This window comes from Chiloscyllium plagiosum, unplaced genomic scaffold, assembly GCF_037043375.1.
Source record: "Chiloscyllium plagiosum isolate Xiang-an unplaced genomic scaffold, Cpla_swu_hap1 HiC_scaffold_31, whole genome shotgun sequence".
Classification (NCBI taxonomy): Eukaryota; Metazoa; Chordata; class Chondrichthyes; order Orectolobiformes; family Hemiscylliidae; genus Chiloscyllium; species Chiloscyllium plagiosum.
In genome coordinates, this window is record NW_028270169.1 from 23,425,086 (window position 1) to 23,441,165 (window position 16,080).

At 38.3% G+C, this 16,080-nt stretch overlaps 1 protein-coding gene across 18 annotated transcripts in view; it reads left to right on the forward strand.

The window, feature by feature from the left end:
• Positions 1–16,080, forward strand: part of myo18ab (myosin XVIIIA b) — a 291,739-nt gene that overhangs the window by 183,598 nt on the left and 92,061 nt on the right. For all 18 annotated transcript variants that reach the window (XM_087977357.1, XM_087977358.1, XM_043718437.2 and 15 more), the window contains 2 exons: positions 12,166–12,294; positions 13,881–14,024. In XM_087977357.1, coding sequence (XP_087833483.1) covers positions 12,166–12,294; positions 13,881–14,024 — 273 coding nt within the window. The remainder of the gene's footprint in view (positions 1–12,165; positions 12,295–13,880; positions 14,025–16,080) is intronic.

Genomic DNA, 16,080 nt, shown 5'->3' on the forward strand with positions numbered 1-16,080 from the left:
ACGCATATAATGGTGTAGGGGCTTGGTTCATCACCAAAAACTGTCCAGAGTTGAATGTCTTGTTCAAAATGAGGGAGTTTTATTAGGTATGTTCATGCTAGGAGAATTCCCACTCACATGGATGGTCTGAGAGGTTCTACATTATAATGTTGTGAATTCTGCTTGAAATTGGTTAATTGTTAATCTTTTGAATTTCAGAGGGTTCCTCTCTGAGTATGAGCGAAGTTTCTTTTTTCACACTAGCTTCCCAGACTCGTCTCACTAGTTATACACCATGTCCACTCGTGGTCTGCTCCCACTTCACACAGATGGAGGTGCTGGCAACTGTTAGCATTTCCCAAGTGTCCTAGTGCTGACACCATCTTTAAAGCCCAACTATGCACTTGATCAAGTGCTAGCAGCTTGCAAGTTCCTGTCAGTTCTCCTAACCCTTTCAGACTGAGGGAAATGTTACCTATTTTGCTGACAAACACTTGGTAGTCTTGCTGGCCAGGTTGCATGCAGTCGCTGCTCATGAAGTGTGTCTCAAGGTATTGGTGCCTGGTATTCAACAGGGAGGCCAGAAGAGCAAGCGGTGAACTGGAATCATCAGATTCTGCTCTGACTTTCATTTCCGGTATTTTCATCATCTAGTTTTTATTTTGCACGTGGGAGAGTGGGAAACTTATTATCAGTTGGGTGAAATAACTAAATATGACGTTATAAATAGGCCTTTCACTGCTCACTTTTTAAAAAAAAAAGTATTCTCTTACAATTTGAGGTTGAAAAATTGGACTATTTGCTCTCAATATGTGGAGTCTGCTTACTTTTTAAAAATCAATTCATACCTACCTTGGAGTCATACAGTCATAATGGAAACAGGCATTTTAGCCCACCTTGTCAATACTGACCAGGTAGTGCCTTGAGAAGGTGGTGGTGACCTGGTTTCTTGAACTAACGCAATCTGTTTTCTATAGGTAGAAGCAGAATGCCATTAGGGGGAGATCGCAGGATTTTGGTGGTAATGATCCTTGGTTTGAAAGGTGCTGTTGGTTTCTTACTGCTATTCTCACACAATTCCCCAGACTTCCTTGTCTTTATCTGCATTATTCAGTTGATGGAACTTTCCTTTGTGTTTGAGTAGCCAATTGATAGTGTTACCAAGTTTTATTTGACAAGCTGTTTCTTTAATTACATCATCTCTCCATCTTGCTCTTCTCTGATTGCGATGATTATTCATGTGATTCTTTGTGTCAAGTCGGCACATTTTCAGTTACCTAAGTTTTCCACCAAGTATCCCATGATCCACATATGTCAGCTGCCTCTTATGGTTTGCAAAAACTTTGGAAGAGCATCCTCCTGGCTAAATATGCGAAGAACATTCTTGATAGATTAAGCATTCTATACTTCAAAGTTATCTTCATATTGTTGTAACTCCAGCAGTTGACTTTTGTTGATACTGTGGTCAGAACACTCCATAAAAACTTCTGTGCTAACTTAAAACTAGAAACCATCAATTCAAATGGTGCATCTGTGAAAAAAAAGTTGAAATGGTGTTTCGCTTTTAAGAAATCCTTCTTAGGGCAGATCAACTGTTTTAGTACTTGTTCTTACAATTACACAATTTCAACAAGCATTTTTAAAACATGTTGCAAAAATGCAGTTGTCGAGCAAGAAAACTATTTTCAACACTATTGTTCACAAAGATGCAAGCATGAAAGCAGCAAAGCATATCTGTCTTTCAAACTTGTTACATTTACTACAAAACTGAATTTTCTTTGTTCTGCAGAATTAAGTATTGAAGCACTAATTGTATGTTTATGGTAGTTTAAGTTCAAACATGTAAAGTAAGCCACAAAACTGCACCATTGTTATGGTGAAGATATCTATGATCTGTAATTTCAGTAATCAAAATTTTCCACCTATCAGTTTTCCTGAATTCATGTATAGGCATATCAATATAAAATTGAATTAATCGGATTTTTAAAAATAAGTATTCTACTTTAGTGACTTGCAGAACTAGAGTTAGTGGAAATCGGGGGGAAACCTCATCCGCTGGTTAGAGTTGTATCTAGCACAAAGGTAAATGTTGCAGTTGTTGGATGTCAGTCATCTCAGCTCCAGAACATCTCTGCAGAAGTTCCTCAGGGTAGCATCCTAGGCCCAACCATTATCAGCTGTTTCATCAGCAGCGTTCACCCCATCCATAAGGTCAGAAGTGGGGATATTTGCTGAGTGTACAACATACATGACAACTCAGTTTCTGAAGCAGTTCATGACCAGATGCAGCAAGACTTGGACAACATCCAGGCTTGTCCTGAAAGGTGGCAAGTAATATTCACACCATACAAATGCCAGGCAATGACCATCTCCAATACGAAACCATCTACCCATCACACCCACATAATCTGAGGCCTTACCATCACTGAATTCTCCATTCTAAACAATGTGGTTTTCGTTGACCAAAAACTGAACTGTACTAGCCGTGGCTGCAAGAGCAGGTCAGAGACTAGGAATCTTGCAGTGAATAACTCACCACCTGACTCTACAAAACCTGTCCTTCATCTGCAAATCAGGAGCGTAATGGAATATTTGAAATGGATGAGTACAGCTCCAGTAGCACTCCAGAAGCTTGATTGGCACTTCATCTACAAGCATCCACAATGATGCTTAGTAGCAGCATTGCATATGATCTACAAGATGCACTGCAGAAATTCACCAAAGTTTGTTAGTACCTTGAAACCATCCCTGCAAGTTCCCCTCCAAGCCACTCATCATCCTGACTTGGAAATATATCACTAGTCTTTCAATGTTGCTGGGTCACACTCTTCTCCACCAAACGATTCCCTGCCAAATAGCATGTGGGTGAACCTATAGTGCACAGACTGCAATGGTTCAAGAAGACAGCTCACTGCCACTTTCTCAAGGGCAATTAGGGATGGGTAATTAGTGCTGGCCCAACCACCAATACTTCCATCCCGTGAGTGAATTTTTTGTAAAAAAAAAGTATTTATAAAATGTAATCAGTGGATCAGACATGTTTTTATACATGGAATTGATGTGCACAGTACAAAATAAATCATTTTTGCAGAAATCTACATGACTATTTTTAACATGGTGTTCACTAAACCTTTGAGCATGTTAAGCATCATTTGAATAAATTTTAGAATTTTCTATACAACCTATTCAGCAGTGTTAAGACGCACTTCTAGAGAAGATAGGACTTGAACAAGGCCTCTTGGCTCAGAGAAGGAAAGCCACAGAGCCACAAGGCCACCTTTAAAATATTTTTTAATCAACCTGTTAACAACATGCATGTTATGATGCAACGCTGAAGCAGGTGGAGCTAGAAACTTTGGGCCTTGAACTCAAGTCTCCTGTCCCAGAAGTAGGGACATTACCACATTTTAATCTTGAAATTGCACTTGAAGCCATTGGAGTTGCAATTATGACTTCATTTTGCTATACATAAACATGCTAGTTTAATGTTTACTGAAATTGTTCAAAATTATAGTGTGGTGTTTAGAAAATAACAAAGTTAAAATTTATCAGTTTCTTGAACCATTGAGATTGTGTACCTTATAAGAAGAATGCCTTTAAAGTGAGCATATTTATGAATTGGGAGCAGAAGTAGGTCATTCGGCACTGGAAGCTTTCTCTGCCATTCACTTAAGTTCTGTTGTGTTGATCTATTTGAGTTCCAGATATTGGGTACTGTGTTAGAGCAATACTAAATAGAGCAAAACCATGCACATCTACACCCAGAAACAGCTAGTAGTCCTGTTGAAGAGCCCAGTGGTTAATTTAAATATATTTAAATGCTTTCCCATGCTCTATAAAAACAATCTGAACCATTATAACACTGGGATTCCCCCAAAATCATTTACTAGCTGGCCTCCTGGTCAAGTTCTGGTTGATAATCTGGTGGCCTAGAGCTAATTTGCTTATTTTTGACCAATAGCCCTATGCCAGAGAGGCATGGCCATCAAATGGACAGGGCCTCCCATTGCAGTTGTCAGGTTGTTGAATCTCATTCTTTGCTGGCAGGAAGGGGGAAATAGAACCTACCTCTGTATGCCAAGGTTAGTAATATAGTTGCACTTTATATTGTATCCAGATATTTTACAAATTTATTTATAATTTTCAGTTATAGATTTATTTACTTACACTTGCTACACACCATAGACCGCGTTCAAAATGAATACTGTAATAGAGTCAAAGATATAGGATGTAAAAGGTGGCGCAGAATCTTATCAACTTAATATTGAAGAAGTTTTAATTTCATTTGAAGCCATTTAATGTGACAGTTTTGCTACAATAACTTGGGCCATCTTGCTGAGCAACATTCAAATGAGTTTAATGCAAATTGTACAAATTACTGGCAACAATTTTGAAGTGTTTAATTGTAAGGTTATGCATTCTGAACTACATGGATATGACAAATACATTTATGAACAATTACTGGATATTTCAATTTTCAAAATCTACAATTTCTGTCTGTGTCTGGTATATAACACCCATTAATGTGGACATCTTAGACTGTTATCAAGTCTACATAGTACATGTTTTACAGACAAGTATGAATATAACCTAAATAATTTTTAATGATTAAACATCTGATACCTAAAAATAGTGATACATTTGTGATGGATTAACTAAACACAGTCAGCAATTTACCATTGAATCCATTTCATCAATCATAGATGATAGTCCACTCTTTTTGAGAATAATATTTATTATGATGCTTAAAATGCAGGACATGACTTGGTGGAAAACATTCAGATCCTTTATAATCTAGTGCAGTTTTTGACCTTTTAAATCCTCATGACAACAATGTGCTACTTTACTACCAATCCCACTCACCAAGTTTTAAATTCATAAGTATTTAAGGAGAAAAGATCATCACTGTGTAAAGTCATGGACTGTTATGGGACATTTATATGAACCAGATGAGAGCGCGTTAATTGGATTTTGTTACAGGAGGTTAATCCTTCTATCCAGGAATTTTAATAGGAGAGGAATTGGTGACAGAATGGTAATGTTCTTCAATTTTTATTGCTATGTTCTGTTCTTTTTGCATTTTAATTAGATAGGCTGAAATCTTTTCAAACCAGGTAGTTGAAATATTTTGTATCCTGTGTCTTTAATTAGTTTCAAGTTTATTTCACATAAATTGTGTAACATTAATAGTTGAATGGTTTTGGAGATTACAGTACATACCTGTGCAATATTTTATGTTCTGTTGAATAGCTAGAGCTTCAGAATGAGAAAAATAAGAAAGATCAATGGAATAAGTTAATACATTTAATTGAATGAACAGATTTTATTTCCTGTTCAGTAATAAATAAGCATTGCAAAAAACCCGCTTTTTCCACAAATCTAATGTGGATAGATTTGTATTGTATTTGTGGTAAATAGAGGTGTTTATACTATTTAGTTTATGACACCTAAACCAAACCTATGCAAGACCATTAACTTTGTTTTCAGTTCAGTTCAGTTCAGAGGAATAAGGAATTCAGTTCAAAAGCAATAGTTCAGTTCTGCTCAGAAATCACCAGAGTTGAGTTCAGAAAGCATGTATACAATAGGCCTCCCAACGGCTAGAATTCAGATGAGTGAGGGAGGATCTCATGGAGACTTTTAAAATTGTGATTTTTGAGAAGATTTATAGCTCAGGTTGAGATTCAGGTTGTAAGTTTGCTCACTGAACTGGTAGGTTTGCTCTCAAATGTTTCGTCACCATGCTAGGCAACATAGTCAGTGAGCCTCCATTGAAGCGCTGGTGTTCTGTCCTGCTTTCTATTTGTGTGTCTTGGTCTGTTAAGGTGGGTGATATCATTTCTGGTTCTTTTTCTCAGAGGTTGGTAAAGGGGGTCCAAATCGATGTATATATTGATGGAGTTCCAGTCTGAATGTCAGGCCTGAAGGAATTCCTGTGCGTGTCTCTGTTTAGCCTGTCCTGGGATGAATGTGTTGTCCCAATCGAAGTGGTATCCTCCTTAGTCTGTGTGTAAGAATACCAGTGATAGCTGGTCACGCCTTTTGGGGGCTAGTTGGTGCTCGTGTATCCTGGTGGCTAGTTTTCTGCCTACCTGTCCGATGTAGTGTTTGTTGCAGTCCTTGCAGGGTATTTTATATATGACATTCGATTTGCTGGTTGTTGGTTTAGATTCATCAGTAGCTGTTTGTGTGTTGGTAGATTTGTGGGTTACCATGATGCCAAGAGGTCAGAGTAGTCTGGTAGTCATCTCTGAGATGTTTTTGATGTATGGTAGTGTGGCTAGAATCTCTGGGTATGTTGTGTCTATTTGTCTGGGTTTATGTTTATGTAATCGGTGGACTGTGTTTATCGGGTGCCTGTTGTTCTTGAATACACTAGGTATTTTCCTTCTGCTGCTCATAGTTCCTGGGTGTTGCAGGTATGTTGTGGCCTGTTTAAATGTCCTGATGCAGCTCTATTTGTCGGTGTGTTGGGATGATTGCTCCTGTAGTTGAGTATCTGGTCTGTGTGTATTGCTTTCTTGTAGACGCTGGTCTGCAGTTCTCCATTGACTGTTCGTTCCACTGTGACATCTAGGAAGGGGAGTTTGTTGTTTTCTTTAGTGAAATTTATGCCAGTAAGGATGTTAATGTTATTGTAGGTTTCCTCTAATTTGTTCCGTTTCGTGATGACAAAGGTGTCATCCACGTAGCGGACCCAAAGTTTGGGTTGGATCATGGGGAAAGCTATTCATTCTAGTCTCTGCATCAGTGCTTCTGCTAAGAGTCCTGATATTGGTGATCCCATCGGTGTCCCATTGATTTGTTTGTAGATCTTTTAAAACATAAAAGCTTTGTCCTAAAGACTCATCTGTTTACATATAAACAGAAAGGCATCCCAATACCCTTTTATCTCTGAATCAGTTGATTTGGAGCTTGGATTGTTTTATGGCCCCTCCGAAAAAAAATCAAGGACTGGGTATCCTTGAGGAAAGGGGCAGCTCTTAGAAAAAGGGATCAGCTTTGTGACATAGGCAGGAAATGGAGAATTATGATTGGGGGCGGCTGTGTGAGGGCAAATTCACATCAGACGTGGGAGTATTTAAAATGGCAATTGATAAGCTTTCAGGAGTGTCACATTCCTGCGAGAATAAAGGATAGGTATGGCAAGTTACATAAATCTTGGATGACCAAGCTATTATGACCTTGGTCAAAAAGAAAAAGGAAGCATGCTTAAGGTCTAGGAGGATGAGAATTGACAAAGCCTTAGCAAGAGAGGAACCAGGCAAAGGGTTGGCCCACTCCAGGACAAAGGAGGGAATCTATGTGTGAAGCCAGAAGAAGTAGGTGAGATCGTAAACAAATACTTTGGTGGAGGATGATCTCTGGGAAGGATGTGTCAAATTTCTAAGCCATACTGCTGTTAAAAAGAAAGAGGCATTGTGCTTCTTAAAAATGTGTCAAGGTAGGTAAATTGCAGGGTCCCAATGGAATCTATCCCAGAATATTGAGGGAAGCAAGAGAACCAATTGCTGGAGCATTGACAGACAAGTTTGAATTCTCTTTGGCCACAGTTTAGATCCCAGAAGACCAGAGAATAGCCAATCTTATTCCATTATTTAAGCAGGGTAGCATGGATAATACAGGAAATTACAAGCTGGTGAGCCTCATGTTGGTGGTAGGGAAATTATTGGAAAAGATTCTCAAAGATAAGATCTACACCCATTTAGAAGCAAACAAGCTTATTATTGATAGGCAACATGGTTTTTGTGCAGTGGAGGTCATGCCTCACTAACTTTATCGAGTTTTTGAGGAGGTGATGAAGATGATTGAGGGAAAAGTGGTTGATGTCCTCTATGTGGACCTCGTTAAGCCTTTGAGAAGGTCCTTCATGGCAGACTGGTACAAAAGGTGAAGTCACATGGTATCTGGGTGAGTTGACAAGATGTATGCAGAACTGGTTTAGTCATAGAAGACCAAGGATAGGTATGGAAGGCTACTTTTCAGAATGGAGGGTTGTGACTGGTGGTGTCCACAGAGGTCGGTGCTGGGACCTCTGTTGTTCATGGTCTGTATAAATGATTTGGAGGAAAACCTGGTAAGTTTGCAGACTTGATTGGTGAATTTGCAGATAGTGAAGAGGATTGTCAAAGGATACAGCAGGATATAGATCCGTTGGAGGCATGGATAGAAAAATGGCAGATGGCGTTTAATCCAGACAAATGTGAGGTAATTCATTTTGGAAGGTCAATTACTGGTGCAAATTATACAGTGCTGAAAATGTGTTGCTGGAAAAGCGCAGCAAGTCAGGCAGCATCCAGGGAACAGGAGAATCGACGTTTCGGGCATAAGCCCTTAATTATACAGTGAATGGCAGAACCCTTTTGATATGCAGAAAGATCTGGGTGTGCAGGTCCACAGATCACTGAAGGTGGCAGCACTGGTAGATAAGGTAGTAAAACAGGCCTCTGGCATGCTTGCCTTCATAGGAAAGAGCATTGACATAAGGATAGACAAGTTATGCTGCAGCTTTAGAACTTTAGTTAAGCCACACTTGGAATATTGCATACAGTTCTGGTCACCAGGCTGTGAATGCTTTTGAGAGGGCACAGAAAAGTGTGGTATAGGGAATTTTAGCTATGAAGAAAGATTGAATAGACTGGGTTTGTTTTCACTGGAATGCAGGAGGTTGAAGGGCAACTTGATAGAGGTTTACAAGATTGTGAATGGCACAGAGAGAATGGGAAGTATGAGGCCTTTTCCCCAGGGTGGAGGGGTCAAGTACTAGGGGACACGAGTCCAAGATGCCAGGGGAGAGGTGAGGATGGGAAGGCAGGGGGTGGTTCAGTGTGTAGTTTAAAAGACACATGTGAGGCACATTTTTCGCACAAAGGGTGGTGAGTACCTGGCATGCATTGCCACAAAAAATGGTGGAAGCAGACACAATAGCAGCATTCATGAAGTACCTGGACAAATACATGAATAGGAAGGGAACAGTGGGATACTGATCCTGTAAGTGAAGACAGTTTTGGTATGGAAGGGCAAAATGTGTCACCGCAGGCATGGAGGGTTGAAGGGCCTGTTCCTGTGCTGTACTGTTTATTCCTTGTTTGTGATGAAAGGTGTATAAAATATTAACATTTTTGGAATGTGGATTATTTTAAAAAGAGATGCAGATGAAAGTGAGTTACTGCTCTGAAGGTTTTTTAAATAAAACAAAATCAGCAAGTCATTCTGGAGCAGTGACCTAAATCTAAAAGCGCTCACAAGCCATGTGAGTGTAGATACCTGTAGTGGTAAATAGAGATGTGTATACTGTTGAGTTTATGATACATAAGCTAAACATGAGCAAGGCCATTAGCTTTGTTCAGAAGAATCAGGAATTGCGTTCCAAAAAGCAATTTTTCAGTTCAACTTAGAAGTCATCCTGATGAAGGGCTTTTGCCCGAAACATCAATTTTCCTGCTCCTTGGATGCTGCCTGACCTGATGTGCTTTTCCAACACCACACTCTCTAATCTCCAGCATCTGCAGTCCTCACTTTTACTTAGAAGTCATCAGAGTTGAGTTCAGAAGCAAGTTATAGTTTCTCTTCAGCAGGAGTTCAGGGAAAGCCAGTCACCTTGACAGAAGATTTCAGTTTGTGAAAGTTCAAAATGAAATTTGGTGGAAATCTGCAAGTTAATAGAACTGAGAAAGTATAGGCTCGCAGATTTGTTCATGTTTGGAATAGTTAATGTCAGCAGATCTATGGTTCGGGACTGCCTAGTCATTTAGAACATCCTTTCTGCACTTACCCTTTCTAGTCCTGTTAGAATTTTATAGGTTTCTCCATGATCCCCCCTCATTCTTACATCGCCCTAACTTATCAGTGTCTCTTTTCATAAGCCAATCCTGCCATCCCAAAAATCAGTCTGGTAAACAGTTATTTCATGCCTCCACATGCAGATCATCTTTCCTCTGATGAGGAGACCAAATTGTGCACAGTACTCCAGGTGTGGTCTCACCAAGGCCCTGCACAATTGCTGCAAGTCATCCCTGTTCCTGTACTCGCATCCTCTCAGGTGTCCTCTCACATTTGCTGCATTCACCACCTGCTGCACCTGCATGACTGCTTTTAGCGACTGGTGAACGAGAACACTCTGGTGTGTTTGTCCCTCTCCCTTTCCCAATCTGTGCCATTCAGATAATAATCTGCCTTCCTGTTTTTGCTACCAAAATGGATAACTTCTCATTCATCTGTATTATATATTATCTGCCATGCATTTTCCCACTCACTCAATTTATCCAAATTATACTGAACCATCTCTGCAGCACCGTCCTACTCAGCTCTGTTCACTTCAATGACTAATCACTACTGTAACTAAAAAAAAGTAATGTCAAACAAGGTTTCAGTCTTAGATATGACTTGTGCAAAAGCTGGTAACATAACAGCATTATAAGTTTAGAAGACAAGTTACTACCATGGGAACACAACCACAAGAGAAGGTTATTCGCCCTCCTAAGGCTGGTCTGCTATCCCATTAGGTGGCTAATCTGTGTTTCAACTCAGTTTATCTGCATTTGCTCCATAGAAAAATATAATAAATAAAAGCAGTAGAACTTTGAAATTGCTGCATCATTTCAATGTGATCATGACTGATACCCCAAGTAAAAGTTTTGATTGTGAAGTGGGAAAAGAACCCTTTATGTAAAAAAGGGATTGCTGCGCACCTTAAAAGCTAGTCAGATGAAAGTATCTGGAGAAGGAAGGTCGAGAAGTAGCATTCCAATTGGTACATGGATCATCTCACCAAACATTGCAAACAAGGACCACTGAATTGCCTTCCTAGTCTTTCCCTCTGTCCAAAGTACCCAGGTTTGATTTTCCCTAGTCTGCTTCTTTATAGAGGGGAGTTTATGAGAGGGTTGGAATTTTAATTAGTGGAGTTTTATATATCAACAGTTCATAATTGCTTATCTGTAGTGAGAATCTAGTTGTAATAAGTAATAATTCTTATATACGGAAACCTGGTTCATGCTTTCTGTCAACCTGGGTCTGATAGGCACCTGGGTCTGATCTCCCACAAATTGGGGGATGTTGTATATCTTTGAAAATCATTTAAACTTTTGTGACAATTTTGGGTGTAGCACCCTCAATTCCACTTTACTATTGCTTCCCAAACCACTTGAGTTTCTTGAAGTTCAAAATCTTTTTATCTTCAAACTTAAACATAGTAATTGATGCGCATCTATAGCCGGTTGAGTAAGGAAATTTCTCCTAATCTCATTTCTAACTTATTAATGTCATGTTGAAATGGATGTCATTATATCTGGAGTTGATCAGTTAAGTGGTCCTAACTGATCTTTTCACAAATTTAATTTCAAGAAATTTACTATAAACTGCTTACATTGAATTGACTTGATTGAGTGGTCAATGAATGTGTACATTTTTAAATATAAGTTAAGTTTTCATCTGATGACTTCAAACAGGGAATAAGAATTAACGTGTTTTTAAAATGCAGTTTTAGAAGATGCAAATAAGTAAGTTGATCATTAAGCAGATTGATATTTAACACTTGTTCCAGGATAGGTATTTTTCTAATCAACCTTTTCAGAGATGTTACTACATACCTCTGACGCAGGTGGAACTTAAAGTCCAGTGTCCTTGCTCCAAAGATAGGAACTTAGCACAGTATCCCGGGAGTCCTCTTTTTACAAGAAACATTGATTTTCATTGATTATGAAACTAAATAAAAGACTCATGGCTGGGTTTTGTCCAATAGAGAGCAAAGTAATTTTTTTCGAGCTGTTGTGTCATTCATTGAATTATATGGTAAATATAATTGCTTCTGACATGAATACAATTTAAGTGAGTTTCAGTATGTTAAATTGCCTTGTAATGAACTAAACACCTTTTAAGTATTTCATTTGATTTTTTTGACTCAAACAATTTTACATTTTAGCTTCCATGATATAGTATTTAAGTGATGTCACTTGCAATTTGAAAGTATTGGAAACCAGGTTTCATTTGAATGTTAGAATTACAGAAAGCTAGAATTGGAATGGAAACTCTTGTTGGCTTTAAAAAATTAATTGCGTTTTGCACTGTAACTGAATTGATATCCAAGCTTGTAACTCTGGCTCTCTAGTTAGTTAAAGAAGACAAATCTTTGAGTGTGTTTCAGATGCAATTCGGTGTAATTGTTTTACATTTTGTTTGCCTCAGGTGTTTTTCAGAGCAGGAGCTCTGATTAAGTTGGAAGAACAAAGGGATGAACAGACTAGAAGAAATATCACACTCTTCCAGGCAGCTTGCAGAGGATACCTTGCAAGACAATATTTCAAGAAGAGAAAGGTATGATGTTTGTCAAAGCTTCATAAAACTAATGAAGAATTCATTCTAAACATGCTTTATGTATTTGTCATTTTTCATTTTAAACTATACAATTGTACAGCAAGGTGAAGGCTATTTGGTCCATCAAATCTGAGCAGGCCTTTCTGAAGAAACTGTAATCCTTTGTCCCTGGGGCCTTCCTAGTAAATCTCTCATACACTTGCCAAAGCTTCACATCTTTCCTATAAAGTGTGATACCTAGAATTGGATACAATTATGAGTGAAAAAGTGTTTTACAGAGCTTCAGTATAACCTCCTGGCTGCTGTACTCCGTGCTTCTATTTATAAACCCCAGAACCACATTTAGTTTAGTAATTGTTTTCTTATCTGGCCTAGCTGCGTTTAAAGGTTTGTGAATAGCATCACAATGTCATTGTTCATCCACTCCAATACTTTGAAAAGGTTGTGGAGGTCCTGAGAGAGTGCCAAGGAAATTTCCCACAATTTTTTTTAATATTTATTCACTGGACATGGGCATTACTGGCTAGCCCAGCACTTATTGTCCAATTTTAATTACCAGAAGTTATTTAAGAATCAACCACATTGCTGTCGGTATGGTGTCACATGTCGGCCAGACCAGGTAAGTATGACAATTTCTTGCCTGAAGGACATTAGTAAACCAGCTGGGTTTTTCTGACAATTGATAATGGTTTCATGATTCAATAGACTTTTAATTCCAGATTTTTATTCAATTTAAGTTTCCCCCATCTGCCATGGCAAGATATGAACCAAGGTCCCCAAAGTGTTATCTGATTCTCTGGATTAATAGTGAGCATTAATACCACTAGGCTATTGCCTCCCCAAATTATTCGAGGTGAAGAGGGCTTTTTGTGACAGGATTAGTTTGGAGAAACTATGATTGTTCTTTTTGGAGGAAAAGTGTTTGAGAGAAAATCTGATCGAAGTGTACAAAATTATGTCTGACTTGGATGAGACCGTCAAAGGAAAGCTGTTCCTGATAGCTGATGGAATACAGATGTGTGACACATAAACATTTGAACAAGCAGTGCAGGGGAAAGTGAGGAACAAGTTTTTATTTTAACGCAGTGAGCAGTAATGATCTAGAATGAATGTGTTGATAACAGAAATGGATAGAAACTTGAGGAAAATGAACATCCAGAACTACAGGTACAAGCAAAGGTAATGAATTGGCTGGATTGGCAGTCAGAAAGTTGGCATGGACTTAGCTGGCTGGCCGCCTTGTCTTCTGGTGACTCTATTATTCTGTCATTTAGCTTGTTTTGTATTATCTCATATATTTTGTGTGTTGAGTTTAATCTGTCGCATGTAGATGCAACATTAGAACTTCATAGTAGCAGTCATGAATAATACCTCAGCATAGCTTAAATATGGAATTCCAGCTTGGTAAATGGTATTTTGCATGGCATGGTACACTAGAATTAATCCAATTTGTATTGTAATTACAGAAAGGTTTTGACTTCCCTTTTCGGAGAAGTTTATCTTAGAAGTATTTTAGTTAAACTGATCTTGGCTTTAAGATGATATGACCAACCAGTTTGATTAAAGCTAATCAATTAACTTTTTAGGTTCAAGAACTAGCTATTCGTTGTGTCCAGAAAAACATTAAAAAGAACAAAGGGGTCAAGAACTGGCCGTGGTGGAAACTATTCACTACTGTCCGGCCACTAATTGAGGTTCAGTTAACAGAAGAGCAATTGCGGGGCAAAGATGTAAGTACTTTGGACTCTAATTTAACATAACATATTAGTTTATCCAGCCTTAGATAAATGCTGTTTTTCTTTTCGGGTTTTACATTTGCAGTTACATTTTTATCACCGCTTGAATTTGTTGTTTTATATGTAACGTAAGATCTGGATATGCAAAAGGCCCAAACATCATGAAGCAGGGATTGCTTATTCCACTGGCATCAGGAAATTTTATGAATCATGAAAGGAAATTAAGAATAAATTGAAAAACTATTTGTGCAGGGAATGACCGGTTGAATGATATTAGGCTGAGGAATTCCTTTGTCTTTCTCCTCTTTCTTCCTATGAGGTCATGGGGAATCATTAATTAATCTCCTCGTGGACATGTTGACTCTGAGTTCCCTTGGTAACACACAATAGCTGAAACTCCTCTTCTGAGGGCTCTTTTGAGGGCAACAGTGGTTTAGTGGTTATGGTTGCTGCCTCACGGGGACCCAGGTTTGATTCTGACTATGGGTGACTATGTGGAGTTTGCATATTGTCCGTATGGGTCTCTTCCAGGTTTTCTGGGTTTTGCAGCCTCTTGTAACATCCCTACCCCTGGACTGATTCAAGTTCCACCTGCTCCAGAAGTATGTCCTAACATCTCAGGTCAATTAATAAAATAAGGTAATACAAAATAGGGCCCCTCTGGAAGACCCTCTTGTAGTGCAGTCCATCATCCCTCCCTCCACTGAAGACACATGTAGTTTGCCCGCAAGATTTTGTTTGACTGGTCCAGCTGCCCTTCCTCACCATTGTTACCTCTCGGTGGAGGTCCCATTACATATATTTACCTATTCAAAATTATAACTACTGGACAGTGAAATGTGGACATTTTGGTCGTCTGACATTGTCTGGTGACTGCAAGTACAGATGTTAGTGAATTTTGACTATCATCCTTATTTCCCCACCCTCTTCATGCCATCCATGGGCATCGAGGCCAAGTATATTATCTTATGACTTCGACTGTTAGGAATTAAATTCGCATTCTTTGTGATATGCATCATAGTCGAGCCTCTGACAAGGTGGATTAATGGAAGTAATGATAAACTGTATATATTATGGTTTCAAGTCTTTGAAGTTAATATTAAAATCTTATTTTCTCAACAATCCATTTAAAATAAACTGTATGGGACAAGTTGTACTCATTCAATGTATTTGTTAGAATTAATGTCTATCTATGAAAATATAACAATATTTTAGCTATGATTTGAAATTTCATTAAAAGTTTCATTTATTGGGAATTATAATTAATGGCTTAGATTTCTGCCTAAGTTTGCACTTCTGATGCACCACCTGGTGCTGTGCAAGTCCCTATATAAAGACATTTGCCATATTTATGCAGGAAATTTAAACTTGCACTTGATAATTTTGCCGTGACCAGATTTCTCCATGATTGGCCAATATCATGCCATCTTGAGTTGTTTGTTCAAGACTTACCCTGTTTTGTTAAAAATATTTACTTAAAACTTTTTTCAGAGAAGGCCAAAAGTCCCTTCGAGAGCATAGCTATAAGTAACTAAGCCAGAGTGTCAAAGCATAGCAGTATGCTGAACCATGCCACTACTTGTGTTGAAGACCTGTGATCCTTAGCAAAGTTGAGATTTCATGTTAATATAATAAAATAACAAATCATTATTGGTCCACCATTTATGTCGGCCTTGAAGAAAGCTGCACTGCAAGATTTGGCAATCTCAGTGGCGAAAATCTTGTCTCTCTTGAAATACAATTGTTTGTACTATTTCTCAATGAGAATTCCTAGCATTGGGCTATTTTCAGCATATGCAAACATGAGGAATAATGTCATCAAGTTGTTTAAAAGTTCAATTGATTTAAAGATTTTCCATGAGCTACAAACCAGGAAATAATAAAATATTAATCAATCCAATGTTTTTAAATCCTTGAAGAGTGAAATAATGATTTGAAAATATGCACAGAATCAAGATAGAAACTGAAACATCGTAAATAAACATTTGAAAATAAAAATGTAATTAAATATAGTTTACAAAGTTTAATAATTATACACAATAGAAAGAAT